Source organism: Elephas maximus, chromosome 23 (genome assembly GCF_024166365.1).
Source record: "Elephas maximus indicus isolate mEleMax1 chromosome 23, mEleMax1 primary haplotype, whole genome shotgun sequence".
Classification (NCBI taxonomy): Eukaryota; Metazoa; Chordata; class Mammalia; order Proboscidea; family Elephantidae; genus Elephas; species Elephas maximus.
In genome coordinates, this window is record NC_064841.1 from 30,451,083 (window position 1) to 30,470,385 (window position 19,303).

The 19,303-nt window shown below is 37.5% G+C and overlaps 1 protein-coding gene across 1 annotated transcript in view; it reads right to left on the minus strand.

Moving 5' to 3' along the window:
* The window catches only part of PRKCI (protein kinase C iota), a 104,300-nt gene that overhangs the window by 77,431 nt on the left and 7,566 nt on the right, over nucleotides 1-19,303 (minus strand). Inside the window, exon 2 of the mRNA XM_049867725.1 lies at nucleotides 9,041-9,162. Within this exon, the coding sequence (XP_049723682.1) occupies nucleotides 9,041-9,162 (122 nt within the window). The remainder of the gene's footprint in view (nucleotides 1-9,040; nucleotides 9,163-19,303) is intronic.

Sequence of the window (19,303 nt, forward strand, 5' to 3'; positions counted from 1 at the left end):
GACAAATTGACAAAAGAAAAACAGGAAAGGAAGCAAATAACCTGAATAAGAAATGAGATGGGCGATATTGCAACAGACCCAACTGAAATTAAAAGAATCATATCCGATTACTATGAAAAACTATACTGAAACAAATTTGAAAACCTAGAAGAAATGGATGAACTCTTAGAAACACACTACCTACCTAAATGAACACAAACAGAGGTAGAACAACTAAATAGACCCATAACAAAAGAAGAGATTGAAAAGGTAATCAAAAAACTCCCAACAAAAAAAGCCCTGGTCTGGACAGCTTCACCGCAGAGTTCTACCAAACTTTCAGAGAAGAGTTAACACCACTACTACTAAAGGTATTTCAGAGCATAGAAAAGGATGGAATACTACCAAACTCATTCTATGAAGCCACCATATCCCTGATACCAAAACCAGGTAAAGACACCACAAGAAAAGAAAATTGTAGACCTATATCCCTCATGAATGTAGATGCGAAAATCCTCAACAAAATTCTAGCCAATAGAATTCAACAACATACCAAAAAAATAATTCACCATGACCAAGTGGGATTCATACCAGGTATGCAGGGATGCTTCAACACTAGAAAAACAATTAATATAATCCACCACATAAATAAAACAAAAGATAAGAATCACATGATTTTATCAATTGATGCAGAAAAGGCATTTGACAAAGTTCAACACTCATTCATGATAAAACCTCTTAGCAAAATAGGAATAGAAGGAAAACTTCTCAACATAATAAACGGCATTTATACAAAGCCAACAGCCAACATCACCCTAAAAGGAGAGAGCCTGAAAACATTCCCATTGAGATCGGAAACCAGACAAGGACGCCCTTTATCACCACTCTCATTCAGCATTGTGCGGGAAGTCCTAGCCAGAGCAATTAGGCTAGATAAAGAAATAAAGGGCATCCAGATTGGCAAGGAAGAAGCATCTCTATTTGCAGATGACATGATCTTATACACAGAAAACCCTAAAGAATCCTCCAAAAAACTACTGAAACTAAGAGAAGAGTTCAGCAGAGTATCGGGATACAAGATAAACATACAAAAATCACTTGGATTCCTCTACACCAACAAAAAGAACTTTGAAGCAGAAATCACCAAATCAATGCCATTCACAGTAGCCCCAAGAAGATAAAATACTTAGGAATCAATCTTACCAGAGACGTAAAAGACTACAGTACACTTTTGCAAGAAACCAAAAGAGACTTAGTAAGTGGGAGAACATACCTTGCTCATGGATAGGAAGACTTAACATTATAAAAATGTCTATTCTTCCAAAAGCCATCTATACATTTAATGCAATTCCAATCCAAATCCCAAGGACAATCTTTTATGAGATGGAGAAACAAATCACCAATTTCATATGGAAGGGAAGGAGGCCCCAGATAAATAAGGCATTACTGAAAAAGAAGAAGAAAGTGGGAGGCCCTACTTTACCTGATTTTAGAACCTATTATACCACCACAGTAGTCAAAACAACCTGGTACTGGTACAACAACAGATACATGGACCAATGGAACAGAATGGAGAATCCAGACATAAATCCATCCACATATGAGCAGTTCATATTTGACAAAGGCCCCAAATCACTTAAATGGGGAAAAGACAGTCTTTTTAACAAATGGTGCTGGCAGAACTGGATATCCACCTGCAAAAAAATGAAGCAAGACCCATACCTCATTCCATGCACAAAAACTAACTCAAAATGAATCAAAGACCTAAATATAAAATCTAAAACGATAAAGATCATGGAAGAAAAAACAGGGACAATGTTAGGAGCCCTAATACATGGCATAAACAGTACATAAAACATTATAAAGAACGTAGAAGAAAAACTAGATAGCTGGGAAAAAAAAAAAAAAAAGATAACTGGGAGCTCCTAAAAATCAAACACTTATGCTCATCCAAACACTTCACCAAAAGAGTAAAAAGACTACCTACAGACTGGGAAAACGTTTTTAGCTAGGCATTTCTGATCAGCGCCTGATCTCTAAAATCTACATGATACTGCAAAACCTCAACTGCAAAAAGACAAATAACCCAATTAAAAAATGGGCAGAAGATATGAATAGACACTTCACTAAAGAAGACATTCAGATAGCTAACAGATGTATGAGGAAATGCTCACGATCATTAGCCATTAGAGAAATGCAGATCAAAACTACAATGAGATTTCATCTCACTCCAGCATGGCTGGCATTAATCCAAAAAACACAAAATAATAAGTGTTGGAGAGGTTGTGGAAAGACTGGAACACTTCTACACTGCTGGTGGGAATGTCAAATGGTACAACCACTTTGGAAATTGATTTGGCGCCTCCTTAAAAAGTTAGAAATAGAACTACCATAGGTTCCACCAATCCCACTCCTTGGAATATATCCTAGAGAAATAAGAGCCTTTACATGAACAGATATATGCACACCCATGTTTATTGCAGCACTGTTTACAATAGCAAAAACATGGAACCAACCAAGGTGCCCATCAATGGATGAATGGATAAATAAATTATGGTATATTCACACAATGGAATACTACACATCGATAAAGAACAGTGAGGAATCTGTGAAACATTTCATAACATGGAGGAACCTGGAAGGCATTATGCTGAGTGAAATTAGTCAGTTGTAGAAGACAACTATTATAAGAACTTGAGAAACCATTTAAACTGAGAAGAAAACATTCTTTTGTGGTTACGAGAGCAGAGAGGGAGGGACGGTGGGAGAGGGAGATTCTCAGATAGTAGATAAGAACTACTTTAGGTGAAGGGAAAGACAGCACACAATACAGGGGAGGTCAGCACAATTGGACTAAACCAAAAGCAAGGAAGTTTCCTGAATAAACTGAATGCTTTGAAGGCCAGTGTAGCAGAGCAGGGGTCTGGGGACCATGGTTTCTGGGGACATCTAAGTCAATTGGTATAATAAAATCTATTAAGAAAACATTCTGCATCCCACTTTGAAGGGTGGCGTCTGGGGTCTTAAACACTAGCAAACAGCCATCTAAGATGTATCAATTGTTCCCAACCCACCTGGATCAAAGGAGAATGAAGAACACCAAGGATACAAGGCATTTACGAGCCCAAGAGACAGAAAGGGCCACATGAACCAGCAACTACATCATCCTGAGACCAGAAGAACTAGATGGTGCCCAGCTACAACCGATGACTGCCCTGACAGGGAACACAACAGAGAACCTGTGGGGGAGCAGGAGAGCAGTGGGATGCAGACCCCAAATTCTCATAAGACCAGACTTAATGGTCTGACTGAGACTGGAAGGACCCTGGAGGTCATGGCCCCCAGACCTTCTATGGGCCCAGGACAGGAACCATTCCCAAAGCCAACTCTCCAGACATGGATTGGACTGGACAATTGGTTGGAGAGGGATGCTGGTGAGGAGTGAGCTTCTTGGATCATGTGGACACTTGAGACTAGGTTGGCATCTCCTGCCTGGAGGCGAGATGAGAGGGTGGAGGGGGTTAGAAGCTGGCGAAAAGGACACGAAAAGAGAGAGTGGAGGGAGAAAGCAGGCTGTCTCATTAGGGTGAGAAATTGGGAGTATGCAGCAAGGTGTATATGGGTTTTTGTGTGAGAGATTGACTTAATTTGTAAACTTTCACTTAAAACACAATAAAAATTATTTAAAAAAAAAAAGCATTAATACTTTCAAATTTACAAACTCAGTGAGGTTCAAACCAAGTTAAGTATGAGGGCTGCTAGTTTGCAACAGGGCTTCAAACTGGTTAGAACCCCTGCTAAGAATTTGCATTTCTAACAATTTCCCTGCTGAGAATTTGTGTTTCCAACAAGCCCTACATAAGGATCACCTGGGGATCTTGTTAAAATGTAAATTTTGATTCAGTACATCTGGGGTGGAAATGCAACCTCTCAGCAGGGGTTTGAACTGAAAAATGACTGGATTTGAAGCCCTGGTTTGGAAATCCTGCAGAGCAATTAAAGCATGAATGTTTCAGTCAAGGGCACAGCTGTGGCCATGAGGTGCAGCTGCCCAGTTCTGGGTGTTCCCATGTCTTAGGGCTCTAGGGCAAGGAGACCTCATGATGATTCCTCAGCCTTTTTCCCCACCTATACACCCTACTCCCAAAGCAAGAGAATCAAAGGGCCTTTGAAACCAAGGCTCTCCTTTTATTTGAAAACCAAGCATGACCACTCTCTAGTTTTAATCTTCCCTTTCCCTAGTCTGTGCCTTCAAGCACCTTTTCTGGGGAAAGCATGTTTGCACCTACGCTGGCAGATCTGAGTCCCTGGCCACATGCCAGCTGAGATGGGGCTCTTTCCATGCCCGCCCACCCCAGCAGCCTGCAATCCAGACTTTGGAGGGGCTCACTGAGAGCTGTACGAGCTGGAGGAGACTGGCCGTCAAGACCGCAGGCGATCCAGGTTAGATCTGAGAGCTGTAGGAGCTGGAGGAGATTGGCCGTCAAGTTCGCAGGCGACCCAAGTTAGATCAAGGTGCCCTCCACACTTGCTCATCTCTTTGAAATGAGCGTGCCTCATGCTGGTTGGAGCATCTGTAATAGCAAAGGACTTGGGGCAGAATTGGGGCTTACAATAAACCAAAGAACCCAAACCCATTGCTGTTGAGTCAATTTCAACTCATGGCGACCTCGTGCTACAGAGTAGAACTGAGCTCTGTAGGATTTTCTTGGCTGTTATCTTTACTGAAGCAGAAGCAGATCACCAGGCCTTTCTTCCTCAGTGCTACCGGGTGGACGCAAACCGCCAAACCTTTAGGTCAGTAGCTGATCCCAAACTGCTTGCGCCACTCAGGGACCTTGGGTTTACAATAATCATTATCATACATGGAATGCTCCGCATATGCCGACACTCTTCAGGTATTACGTTTTTATCACATCCATTTTACACAGAAGAAAGCATCAGTGATGTTAAGGAACTTGCCTAGAGTCACAATGCTAATAGGTGGCAGAGCCAGACTATGAACCCAGATAAGCATAAACCTAAAGCTCTTGTTTAGCCACCATACTATAATGCCTACCAGGGAGAGTATGCACTGACGAGTTGGTATGATTGTTCTGGGCCATTTGACAATTGTATACATTATTGCTTATTATGAAAGAATAAGTCTGATCCATACATCAATCTTCTCTCAATCTGATTAGTATGGTGGTCCTTAAACATGTCCACAAATTCTTTGGTACCACTCCAATCAAGAGGGAGGGATTAATTCCTCCTTCCTTGAATATGGGCTGGCTTCTAACAAATAGAATATGGCAGAAGTAATGCCTTATGATTTCTGAGGCTATGTTATAAAAAGCAATAATGTTTCCACCTGGCTCCACCTCTTGGGATGTGAAAGCAGGCATTATTCTCCATAAAAACTTTAACATTAGGGAAACAAAATATCCCAAAGGCTTGTTCCTAGTAAAAGAAAAGTGACCGAATAGAAACAGATTTTAAATCAGGCAATCAGACTCTCGATAAATGCACATATTTTCAGGAAATATTTAATAGTAGGTTTTAAATATAAAAAGTACATCCTTAAGAAACAACAAGTCACAATTAAAATATGGTGAACTAAAAAGTCACAACTGTCAGTCTCTGCCCCATATCCTCCGAGTATATGGGGGCAGGAGTGTGATGATTACAAAATTGCTATTCATTCCCTAATGTTTAGTGAGATTAAGCAAACCAGTTTTTCCACATGTACATCAAAACAGATCAGTAAAACTGGTTTTGAGCACAAGGAAGAAGTGCAGTTGTCTTAAATCTGTTTAAAAATGTAAGCTTATGATCTTTATTTGATCTAATATAAAATTCCACAAGTAAATGTTTAGCTTCTAGAATGGTGTTTCTAATATGCCAGGGAAACCAAATTATAGTCCTATCTTCCAATCCTCCTAGACTAAAAATTTTTCTCTAGATCAGAGTGCCCCAAAGCCTACATGATTAAAACTAAAGGTGACATAACTACAACAGCTGAAAAACAATCCCAGGTAACTTAAAAAATAATTATTCTGTGTACCTAAAATTAAGAAAACCAGACTGGTACCAGAATTAACCAGGGTACGAAGGATCACACAGGAATCAAGAGACCTTAATGGGAAGTTTAATCTTTTACTTGAATGAGGCAAAGGCTACAATTTCGTAGTTTTCCCAAGAAAATAAGAACACTTAATCGCTGCATTATAAAACGATAAAGCCGTTTCATCAAAGAGTTAATTTAATTTACCTACATGAAATTGTTAATTAAAATATGCTATTCCTTTAAGAAGAAATTAAAAAAAAACAAAAGCCCATTGCTGTCAAGTTGATTCCGACTCATAGCGACCCTAAAGGACAGAGCAGAACTGCCCCATAGAGTTCCCAAGGTGCGCCTGGTGGATTTGAACTGCTAACCTTCTGCAGCAGCTGCAGCACTTAACCACTATGCCACCAGGGTTTCCTAAGAAGAAACAGAATAAACAATTCCAATGCTTAAGTCTGCAATAACTGAAGTAAAACTAAACCATGGCAGGTTGCTATACTAGTCTTCTGTGTAAGTCACAAATATTTTTTGAACATACTATGTAGAGTACTGCTCTAGACATTGAAGCTCAATGGCAAACAAAATAGACAAGATCTCTGCTTTCACAGCGCTTACATTCTACCTTACAATAAAATAACAAGAGAAAACGGGGTAACAAGACAAAGTGAGTGGGGTAAGAAGGTTTCTTGGAGGACATGGTATTTGAGTTAAGACCTGAATGGCAAGAAAGATACAGCTATGTGGGAGCAGAACTCTCCAGGCAAAGACAATACAAAGTATAAAAGTACTAATAAAAAATCTTAATAGAATGTGTTTATATCAAGTTCTTTTAATAAAAAGCATTATTCAGTTACTCCTATGAAAATCAGTTTGAGCATCACTGACTGAAAAACTCTAAATGACAAACAAATGGCATGAAATGATCAGGACAGGATTAAAATGAGAATGACATCAGTTCATAAGAACCACTTCATTGAGTACTTGCTGTATGTGCTAATTTATATTGTCTCATTTGCAGGCTGAAGAACTGTAAGATATCCATACTACTTACAATTAATCATATTTAAAGCAACCTTGTGATAGAGTAGGTCAGAAGTGGTTGAACAGATGAAGATAATCTTATTCTTAAATAATGCAAAATTTCACAAACCAAGCTAGCACTTCACTTATTAGATTTACAAAAATGTTGAAAATTCTAAAATCTGAGGTTGATGAGGACAAGAGTGAAAGGACCCTCTTATTCACTGTAGTTGTACTATGAATTGGTTTAACTTCTTTTGATAACAAATTGTCACTAGCTACCAAAATTGACAATGTGCATATTCCTTAGCCCACTTCTGTGAATTTGCTATATGGAGTTCCATATGATCGTACAAAACTATGTGAAAATATTCTTTATATACTGCTACAGTAGTGAAAAACTAGAAACAGTTCAAATGCTCATCAGTAAGGGATCAAACAAATGAATCATTGAACATCTACCATATGGAATAGTGTGCAGAGCATTAAAAAGGTTATGAACTGATATACACAAATTTAAAAGCATACAATACACAGGAAAATACTGTATAATGATTCGTATAATTCCTTTTGTGTAAATGAAAAGTGTGGCTTATAGATAATTTATACAAACATACTTGTTTGTATATGCATAAAAAATACCTAGAAGAGCGTATTCTAAGATGTTACCAGTGGTTTTCTCCATTAAGAATGGGATTGGTGAGGGAAGAGAGAAGAGAAAGGGCAAACAGAAGGCTCCTTTTTTAATTTTATAAACACCTGTACTACTTTTTTTTTTCCTAAACAGTGAACATGGATTAGAGAAACTTCTAAAAACTTTTTTAAAAAACAAAAATGTGAGCTTACCTACCGCTTTGGGCAGGGATGATATTTTTCCAGGGCTCTTCATATCAGGGAACACAGAAATAGTCCCAAATATTGAGCCAAATATTAAAATGAAATTCCATTTGTATTGCAATGAAAATGATTTCACAGAAGCAGTGTATTTAGGGTATCTTTTAACTACATTTCAATGACTGACATTCTATCATGTAAAATAAAATCTATCGTGGTTTGCAAGGTCTTTCAGAATCTAGTCCTGGAGCTCTCAAACTTAACATTCATGGAATTCAGCTGTGGACCATGTTAAATGTAGACTTGGATTCAGTAGTCTGGGATGGGCCTAAGAGTACCCATTTCTAACAAGTTCTGCAGACCATACTTTGAGCAGCAAGGATCTAGCCCAAGTTCATACCTTACCACTCCCCACACTTGAGATGTAGTGAATTGACCCCTCCCTCCCACACACACACCATGTTCTCTACCCCTCTGTGCCTTTTTACAGCTTATTCTTCTGCCTAAGTGTTTTTCCCCTCACCTCCTCCACCTCAAAAACCTTTACTCTTTGTTAGAGGTTTAGTTCAAACATCGCAGATATTTCAGGCAGAAGCAGATGCTGCTTCTTTTGTACTCCCTGAGGCTCCTATGCGTTTATGTTCCAGCATTTATTGTATTTGTTATGTACATGTCCGTCTCCTCTAGAAGACTGAGTTTAAGAATATGAAATATCTTGCATCCTCAGTACACTGATATTCAATAAATGTTTTCTGTGAGGAAAAGTCACTAAGATATTGGGTTTCTGCCACCACCTTTTAAAATAACAATTGTCACAATCACTTTCATTCCATAACATTTTCTTTAATATTCAATAAAAATAGGTAATCTCTTAAATCAAAATAAGACAACACTTAGATTAAAAGTTAAAATGTCACACTATTTGATGAGATGTTTACCTTATTGTTGGAAAAAAAAGGTCAAGTAAATTCACTCAATTTGAGGGTAAAGAGGGAAGAGCAAAGATTGGTACTCTTTTAGCTTAAATACTTAGAGAAAAAATAAGAAGAGCATCGAATTTCTAATATACCTTTCCCTCCTTTAATTTTTAGAACTCTGTTATTGTATTTTAAAAACAACAGCAAAATAACACCTTAAATCAAATGCATTCCCACTCACCTTCCTCGTCTATCCATTTCATGGTGAAGAGCTGTTCATTGTCAAAAGAACACATATCTCGAACCTCACTGCAAAGGCCCTCAAAGGAGATTGAAGGTTCAAAATGTGTTATCATGATATCCCTGAAAAAGAAAAGCAGTTTTAAGTTTGACAATTATTAAAACAAATAATGCTCTACCTATTACTGAGCATCTGACAACTTGATCGACTTCTCAATTCTGTGTGTGCATCAAAATACATGACTTCCAATAAACTACTATCTCTGTAAAGTAAAAATAAAATAATGATTGAAAAATACTGGATTTGTGAGAAACTTTAATACAAACTTCCCTCCTAACTCAGGAAGCCCACCCTAATTGCCCCGAGAGATGGCAGTTCTACTTCTGCTTTATTGCTAGTTATCAGAAACTCACTCCTTGCTGAGGCAGTCTACTCCACAGAGGAACAGCTCTGGCACTGATACGTTTCTGCCTTAGATTTAACTGAAATCTGTTCCAATTTCTTTTTTAATATTTATTTTATTTTTCGTGAGAATATACAGAGCAGATCATACACTCATTCAACAATTTCTACAAGTACAGTTCAATGACACTGTTGAATTCTTCACGCTGTCAGTATTCTCACTATCTCTTCCCACTGCCCTCAACTATGTGTTGAGTTACTGCTGCCAATTTAATCTGACATAGATTATTCTTTAAAGGAGCGCAATGCTCAAGGCAAACATTCCTTACTAATTCAGCTGAACTGTTGTTTGGTTGGAAACCCTGGTGGCATAGTGATTTAAGGACTACGGCTGCTAACCAAGTGGTTGGCAGTTTGAATCCACCAGGCACTCCTTGGAAACTCTATGGGCCAGTTCTACTTTGACCTATAGGGTTGCTAGGAGTCAGAATCGACTCGATGGCAGTGGTTTTGGTTTCTGGTTTGGTTGTTTGGTTTAAAGATGACTTCAGGGGATAGTTTCAGTTCAAAGTCAAAAAGCTTTCTTAGGGCAACAGATTCGGGAGTTTCTCAACCCTCAATGGGCCCAGTAAGTGTGGGTTCTATAAGAAACCTGAAATTCCACATTTTCTCTCCTTTAGGTCAACACTCATCTATTGAATCCTTGATCAAAATGTTCAGTAACAGCAACCAGGTACCATCCAATCCTTCTGGTCTCACTGCAAAGGAAGCAGCAGTTGCTGGAGTCAATTAGACCTACAGTCCAGTCCTTCTTCAATTGCTGGGTCTCCTCCTTCCTCTGCTGCTCCAGGTAAATGGAGACCAATTGTTGTATCTGATTCCAATTTATGTTCTCACCCTGGTCCCACAACTTCCAACAGAAATACTCTATTACAGACACCTGGTTTACTCACAACCCTGACACATACAAGATCTTGATCATCCAAATCCTTAATCCCGACATTCCCTCAGGTTATGGCTCAGTTTGTGGGAGGAAAAACTACTCTTTAATGGGCACTTCAACATCAACTTCCATTAAACATTAACTTCCATTAAAACTTTTTCAGCCACATAAGACAAATGGTCTTTACTTCTAAATCCGTCCAACTTGTAGCTTACGTTCCACCTTTTGTTATTTAACTTACCATACACTTGATGGCACGTCCTCAACTGAATTGTAAACAACTAGAAGGCAAGAATTCTTGGAACTTCCTAATATATTCCCATAACTATTTAGGCACTCAAATAGTTCTTGACTCAACGTGGAAGAAATATTTCCTATGAGAAATCCACCTTCCAGAAAATGTACTTTTAACAAGGAAATATTAGTTTGTTTTCTTTTCCTATAAACATTTATAGAATACTTATCATTTTCCAGGTGTCTAAACCTTCTTTGATTTAATCTTCCCAATAACTGTCAAATTAGACATACATATTACACAGATTTAAAAAGCAAGGTACAAGGCATACTTGCTAAAAATCTCATAGGAAATGGAATATGAATCCAAATCCAACTCTCCTAAAGATATTTTTGGTAGATGCTGTGATCTGACCTTTTTTCCCCTCTACCCTCCAAACCCCTATCCCCATCCACCTAGGTCCCCCAACAGCAATAGAGGATTTATTATACCAGCTGCTAGGAGTGCTGCCAGAAGGCAATCCTCAGTTGTCAGACCCCTTCAGAGGTTGATTCCTAACCTATGGTCACATCTCCTTCCTGGAGAAGCCCACACCAATGACTGAACCTAAAGGTATTAAGGGCACTAAATGCAACTTGCAAGAGCTCTGAAATGTCAACCCATGTTCAGAACTCCTTGGAAAGTCAACTGAGGTTTCTGCCGAGACTTTAGTGCAGCTTGACTGCTGCCTAAACTTGCTTCCTTCCTAGCCCTTTTATTCCACAGGTGTTGATCCCAAGAGTACTCCTTAATAAACCTCCTGCAAGCTAATCTCCTGAGACATCACTTTCCACAGTAGCATCCACCCAATGCATAACTATTAACAAATGGTATTTTTTTACAAAAACATAATGGGTACAATCAATTAATCCCACTTTAAGAGATCGGCTGATGAAAAACATAATCATTGTTTTGGAGATTAAATTAGTCTACCTTGGTACATGAAGGTAATTTTCCTTATTCTTCAGAGAACAAACACTGCCAGCACATATGACTTATTTATTTTTTATAATCTATCTTCTCTGACTAAATGTAAAATCCATGAAAGCAGGCATTTTGTTTTGCTTATTACTGTATCACCAATACCTGAAGCAGAGCCTGGGTGTTCTATTAATATATCCTGAGTGAATGGAAGTGTCATATGTTGTACTCTAAAAAAAGCATGGGGAAATGTAGAAATAAAAAGCGTATCAGAAAGGAGAAATGCCATATAAAAGGCAGCCATACTATAATGGTTAAAAGCAGAAAACTAAAGCCAGGATGCTTGGGTTTAAATCCTGGCTCTAGGACTTACCAGCTGTGTGACCTTGAGGAGTTAGGTAAATTCTCTGTGGCACAATTTCCTAGCATATAGCATAAGATATATGTGTTTAATCAATTAAAAAAAAAATTGTATTCATATATACTTTAAATAGAAATGAAACCTCATTACAGGATAAAAGTAATCCAATCTTCTAAAAGCAATACACAGATGCTTCTGGTTTAATATGGTAGAGGGAACACACAAGTACATTTCTTCCTTCCTAAGGATCCACTAAAACAACAAATTATCAAAGCCTTAGAAAACAAAAAAGGTGCCAACAGCACACCAGGAAGTATAAGAAAATCCTGGATGACTGAAAACAGATGGGATAAAATTGATTGAGAAAACATATTAGCCCAAAACAGCAAAAGTAAGGGGAACCTTTAAAAAAAGTTTTACTGACACTGTTTAACTGATACAAGATTACCTCTCCTTCTCTAAGCATTTAATCACACTACTTGGCTCTTCAAGTGTATAATATTTACATAATCATTCATTGTAAATTCTTCTTTTAAAATTGCTTTAAAGAAAAACTTAGGAGTTAAATAGAATAACAATGTTATAAACCTCTGCAATATAAAAATTACTAAGAAAAATCAGGATGTGGAGAAGTGTAAATTCAAAAATGTCTATCTTTCCTACTGTAGAGTCAATATTATGTCTAAAGTTAATAATTTAAAAATAAAAGTGGGGGAAGGTTTAAGTATATTATATAAGGTTCTAAACGTAACCACAACAAGAACTAAACACAGTCAGGCCAGGAAATAACATCGAAATGTTAAATTCCTCATCTCTCACATTGATCAAGTGATACAATAAAATAAAATAAAATTTTAAACATGGTTAATTCTAAATGGTGGAACTAGGGGGTGGGGAGAGACTGGAGGTGGAAGGAAGGTGTACTTTTTACTTAGGCCCTTCTGAATGGTATGTTGTTTGTTCCATCAAGTTGATTTTGACTCGCAGTGACCCCATATGTGCAGAGTAGAACTGCTCTGCAGAGTTTTCAAGGCTGTGACTTTGCAGAGCAGGTTGCTGGGTCCGTCTTTTAAGGCACCTCTGGGTAGGTTCAAACTGGTAACCCTCCAGCTAGTAGTTGAGTGCGGAACAGTTTGTGCCACCCAGGGATTCATTTCTGAATGGCACAGATTATTATTAATTTTTATACCATGGGAGTACATGATTTTTATAAAATTATATTTAGATTTTTTTAATTTTAAAGGAAATAAAAATTAAAAACAGTTCCATCTTCTAACGACATCAAAAGAGAACATGCTTGCCTTAAAGCAACATTTCTTTCAAAAGTACTCTCAAGGCTACTAGTACAAGGAGATAAAGAGTTGGTAGGCTGTATTTTGGAATTATATCAGAGGAGAAAGAAAGGCTTCTACAGAGCTGTATAACAAAAAAAAAACCAAACCTACTGCCGTCGAGTCGATTTCGACTCATAGCGACCCTATAGGGCAGAGTAGAACTGCCCGATATAGAGTTTCCAAGGAGCACCTGGCAGATTCAAACCGCTGACCTTTTGGTTAGCAGCCGTAGCACTTAACCACTAAGCTGCTAGGTTTTCCTATAGAGCTCTATAGAGCCTCCTTTTTGAATGCAAGGGAAAAAATTAATATATCAGATACCATCAAAATACAAATTTCTTATTAAGGTCCATATTGAGTTAAACTAAACACATTCATAAGTATATCTGTAAGAAACAGGGATCTCTCAGAAATCTTATTTTTCAAAAACAAAATATATTTCTAGAACATACAAATTGCATGAGTACTGCATTCGGGAAATCTGCTGCAAAAGGCCTCTTTAAAGTGTTAAAAAGCAAAGATGTCACCTTGAGAACTAAGGTGTGCCTGACCCAAGCCATGGTATTTTCCATCACCTCATATGCACGCAAAAGTTGGACAATGAATACGGAAGACCAAAGAAGAACTGATGCCTTTGAACTGTGGTGTTAGTGAAGAACGCTGAATATATCTAACGAACAAATCTGTCTTGGAAGAGGTATAGCTAGAGCACTGCTTAGAAGGGAGGATGTTGAGACTTCATCTTAAATACTTTGGACATATTATCAGGAGGCACTGATCCCTGGCGAAGGATATCATGCTTGGTAAAGTAGAGGGTCCACAAAGAAGAGGAAGACCCTCAGTGAGATGGACTGACACTGTAGCTGCAACCAATAGGCTCAAACATAGCAATAATTGTGAGGATGGTGCAGGACCAGGCAGTGTTTCATTCTGCTGTACCATAGGGTCGGTATGAGTTGGAACTGACTTGATGGCACCTAACAACAACATGGAAACCCTGGTAGCATAGTGGTTAAGTGCTACGGCTGCTAACCAAAAGGTCAGCAATTCAAATCGACCAGGTGCTCCTTGGAAACTACATGGGGGCAGTTGTACTCTGTCCTATAGGGTCACTCTGAGTTGGAATAGACAGCAATGGGTACGGGAAACAACAACACAAATATTTTCAAACCATCTGTATAATCCTTAAAAAATTTAGGTACATAAGCCCTAAAGAGATTCAAATAAGGTGCTTTTCTTTATGAACTGCCACTCTTTATAAGTTCCAGGAACTAAAACATATGAGAGTTTTATACAAACACTTCCTAAATACTGTATTTTATGCAAATAATGTCCGCCTTCTACGTTTGTTTGCCAAGAACACCCTCCTCTTACAAGGTATTTTTGTAAGCATGCTATGCTAATTTTTGCAAGGGGAGGGTACACTTGGCAGGCAAACGTAGGAGGTGTGCGTTATTTGCGTAAAAATATGGTAAGAGGAAAAGCACCATGTTCATACACTTCATAATAACCATATTCTTATTATAGTACCAAAGCTAAAAGTAAACTACAAAGCAAAGATATTACATTCTGAAGGAATAAAACAAATTATGCATAGACGATTTTTTTCCTCTGGTTTTGAGTGTTAGCATAAATTGTCTTACCACTAGTCTTCAACAGAATATTGCCTGCTTTACCACAAAAAGATTCCGAAAATAACAAATTTAGATATAATTTTAGTTGAATTTTAAAAAGAGAGGCTGGAAAAAAACATTTTTCAACTTTGCTATTGGGCTTCAGAAGACAAACTGCCTTAAATATTTATTATACTCCTTTTTTTTTATGTTCTTATATACAGAATCTAACGGTTTTCCTTAGGACTAACTGCTTTTATAAAAGACCTGAAAAAGAGCCATATTCAGACCTTCTCCTATCTCAACATAACCTTTCCTCCTAAATTAAAAAAAAAGTTTATTCGGGGGAAAAAAGACAAAGTTTTGTTTGCAGTCACTCATGTACTGATTTAGGCAAGGATTGTCCACGGATGGTAAGACCATGGGGTGGAAGGTTTGGGGGGACATCCATTGCTGTGGAGTCAATTCCAACTCATAGTAACCCCATGGGACACAGGAGAACTGCCCCATAGGTTCTCCAAGGCTGTACTCTTTATGGAAGCAGACTGTCACATCTTTCTCCCACTGAGCAGCTGGTAGTAGGTTCAAACTGCCAGCCCGCTGGTTAGCAGCTGAGCTGCCAATATCTAGATATCTAGAAACCCAACTTCTGCTTCCTGCTTACCCTGCTTGCCCCTGGACCATCAGAGATATTCCATAACATCAATAATGTTAACAAACTATTGATGGCTATTTTTTAATATGCTTAGAAATTAATAGTAAAATATTAAATACATTTCATTATAGTTCAGTATTCTATATGTCAAAACTATTTCCATTTCTCCACAGATGTTCCACAGAATAAAGCTTTGTTATCTGGTTACAAGCTGTCTATGTAAGTATAGCACTCTATATGCTATTTGTTCACTTTGTGATCACTGTTCGCATTAAACCTGATTACATGCTTCTTATACAGATATCTCAGGTAGGCACAATTACTTCATTTTGCTAACAAATGCTATTACCTTTTAGTCCTCTAAGCCTTTCCAACTCAAACATCTCCATTACCACCACCATATGGAAATCCCTGTCAGCTTCCAAATTATCCATATTACTCAACTAAAAAACATAAAATCCAGGAGGAGTAAATTACAATGAACAATGAACTAACTTACTCAGAGATAACATAGTGCCTGGCACTTGGCACAATAAATACACACTGGATGAGAGCTACACTTTGCATGGTGTCTCCTCCTTCCTACTGGGTTCAAAAACACTTCCTTCTGACTTGCTGACCAGGAAAGACTGGTTCTAGGCATCAAATCTGATGCACCTCTACACCCAGAACTAAAGCATACTTCTGAAAACTATTGTCCCCCTCACTTTGCCATATAATTATTATGCTAATTTGTTGCCAGTAATTGAAAAGTAGAAGCAACTTCCATTTTTTAAATAATCAAGGAAGTAAAAGCTGGACTAAAAAATAACCACTGTGAAAACTTAATGTGACAAAAAAGCAATGTTAAAGAGTCCCATCAATACAGTAAACGGGAAAAGAGAAACTTCTCTGAAGGGCAAAGATCCATCTTTTTACTTTTACTAAGCCTCTGTAAAATGGAAATAATGTTATCTACTTCTGAGGATTACTGTGAAGATTAAGTAAAAATAATGAGTGCAAAACACTTAGCACAGTTCTTAGAATATGTAGGTAACTTATAAAAACTTGCTTCTGTGCTCTTCAATGTAATTCAAACAGAGAAAAGGAGGCTGGGTATCTTTGAAGATTATTTATAAAGATTTTTTTCACTACTGATGCTAGTTCATTAAGATAAAAGATCATTGTTATCATTCAACCCTGTCTGGAAAATCCTAGCCAAACGTTAAGAAAAATAAATAAGATATATATTGAAGAGGCAAAACTGATATTATTTACAAAAGACATACTTATCTACCTATACAATTTAAGACAGTTACCCAAGAAATTATTAGAACGAATAAGGTGGCCAGTTCGAGTTAAACATACAAAAATAGATGGTATATAATAAGCCTGTAAGAACTAAAGATCCCATTCACAAAATTATAAACATGGGACTAGCTTAACAGGAAATTTGCAAGACCTATGGGACAAGAACTATAAAACCTTACTGGAAAGTACCAAAGAACTGAGTAAGCAGGCATATACCATATACTTGGAGGGCAAGGCTCAGCATTATAAAGCTATCAGTTCTCAAATTAATCTATAAATTCAATACAATTCCAAAGCAAGATGCCAATAGGATTCCTTTTTCAATAAAAACTTTCTAAAATTCATCGAGAAGAGAAAAGGTGCAAAAATAGCCAAGAAAATTTGGAAATCAGGAGTTAATGGATGGGCCTTTATAACTAGAATATTAAACCAATTGGTATGTGCAAAAATAGATTCCCCTCACCAAATCAATGAAACAAAGTACCTTTGCACTTGTGAGAAATTTACTACATAGCAGAATTGTCATTTCAAATCACTAATGAAAGGACACTGTACTAATGGTATTAGGATAAATTTTGAAATAAAATTAAGTTGTATCAGTACATCACAAATGGCTAGACTCAAAAATATGAGATTTATTAAAAAGATAATCACTCAAACAGCTGTATAAGTAATATTTCTTAATTTCCTAATGCTGCTGTAACATAAATACCACAATTAGTTTAAAGGACAGAAATTTATTTTCTCAGTTCTAAAGGCTAAAAGTCCAAATTAGGTTCTTGGCTGTGTTTATCCCTTCCTTGTCAGTAGTCCTGGTTCTTTGACTTGTAGGTGCTCTTCACATGGCAGCTGTCTTCCCCAACTGTGTGTGAGTCTGTGTCTATGCTGCTCTTTGTATAACTCAGAAGTCACTAGGTTTAGGATTTGCCCTACACGGGTATGACCTCAACAGATTGCTGATTGATTACATCACATCCACAGGTGTAGGGTTCAGGAGTCCAACAGATATTTTGGGGATATACAATTTAATCTATAACAAAAAGAAAAAAAAAAAGTATTTTTAGAAGGGAAAAGCATCTACCTAAGACAGCAAAGCCAGAAGCCACAAAGGCAAAAAAAAAAAGGGGGGGGGAGGGTAGATTTGGTAGCTATAAAAATGAAAAACTCCAGACAAGCAACAGATTGGAGAAATGCTGCCAACTTTTTTGACAGATAAAATATCAATGTTCCTTCAACAAATGAATAAGTAAAAGAAAAATAATCCAATAGAACACTGCGCTGAAATATGAATAGGTAATTCACAGAGAAGAATACAATCAATAATATATAAAAAGATACTTGTTAAAAAAGTTACCACTTTTTGCTAATTTGGCAAAAGTTTAAAAGACGGATATCATGCAATGAGAGCATAAAGAAAAAGCTTTACTCATACATCACTGTTGGGAATACAAAGTTGATACATTTTTTTGAGAAAAATATCAAATTTTAAAATGGACAGATATGACGTGTTTACAAGAATATATATTATATATAAGGATGTTCCTTCAACATTATTTGTAATAGTGATTTAATGAAGAAAGCTTTACATGTTTATCAAATAAGAAAAAAAGATTAAATAATGTTATACCAACACTGTGAACACTACACATCAACTACGAAGAGGTGGGTCACTCTGTATCTACCTATTTCTCTACTTGTCTGTCTGTCTGTCTACGCTGACATGGGAAGACAGTCATGAAAGAAAAAACTCAAACTGCAGAAACATGTGTAGAAACATGAACCCATTATTGGAAAAATAAAAGTCAGGGTGTGTCTATGTAAGAACGTTTGTGTACACATACGTATAAACATACATTGTTGTTGTTATGTTCCCTTGAATGATTCCGACTCATAGAGACCCTACGTACGACATAAGGACACGCTGCCCGATCCTGCCCACTGCTGCAGCTGTATATTGATATGATATAGAATATCCAAAGCTGTTAACAATGGCTACCCCTAGGAAGTGGGAGTGAGAAGCTATATGGGGAATTTTCCACTTTATGTATTTCCATATTTTTTTAATTTAGGTTTAGTGCCTTGCCTTTATGATCTGTATTTGGTGACTGGTATCATTTGTTTCTATCATCACTCTCAGACATTTCTGCATAGGTTAGCTGTCATGCACCGTGCCCGTACACATAGCAGGCACAATAAATGACTGTTCAGTGAATTCTAGGCATCTCCACCTGGATGCCTCATTAAAAAAAAATTTTTTTTTTATGCCATCTGGTCAACTCTGACTCACAGTGACCCTACAGGACTGAGTAGAACTGCCCCACAGGGTTTCTAAGGAGTGGCTGGTAGATTCAAACCGCTTATCTTTTGGTTAGCAGTCAAGCTCTTAACCTCTGCCCCACCAGGGCTCTGGATGCCTCATAAAAAAAACCTCAAATTCAAAATTTAGTTAATTGTTTCAAGTAATGAATCC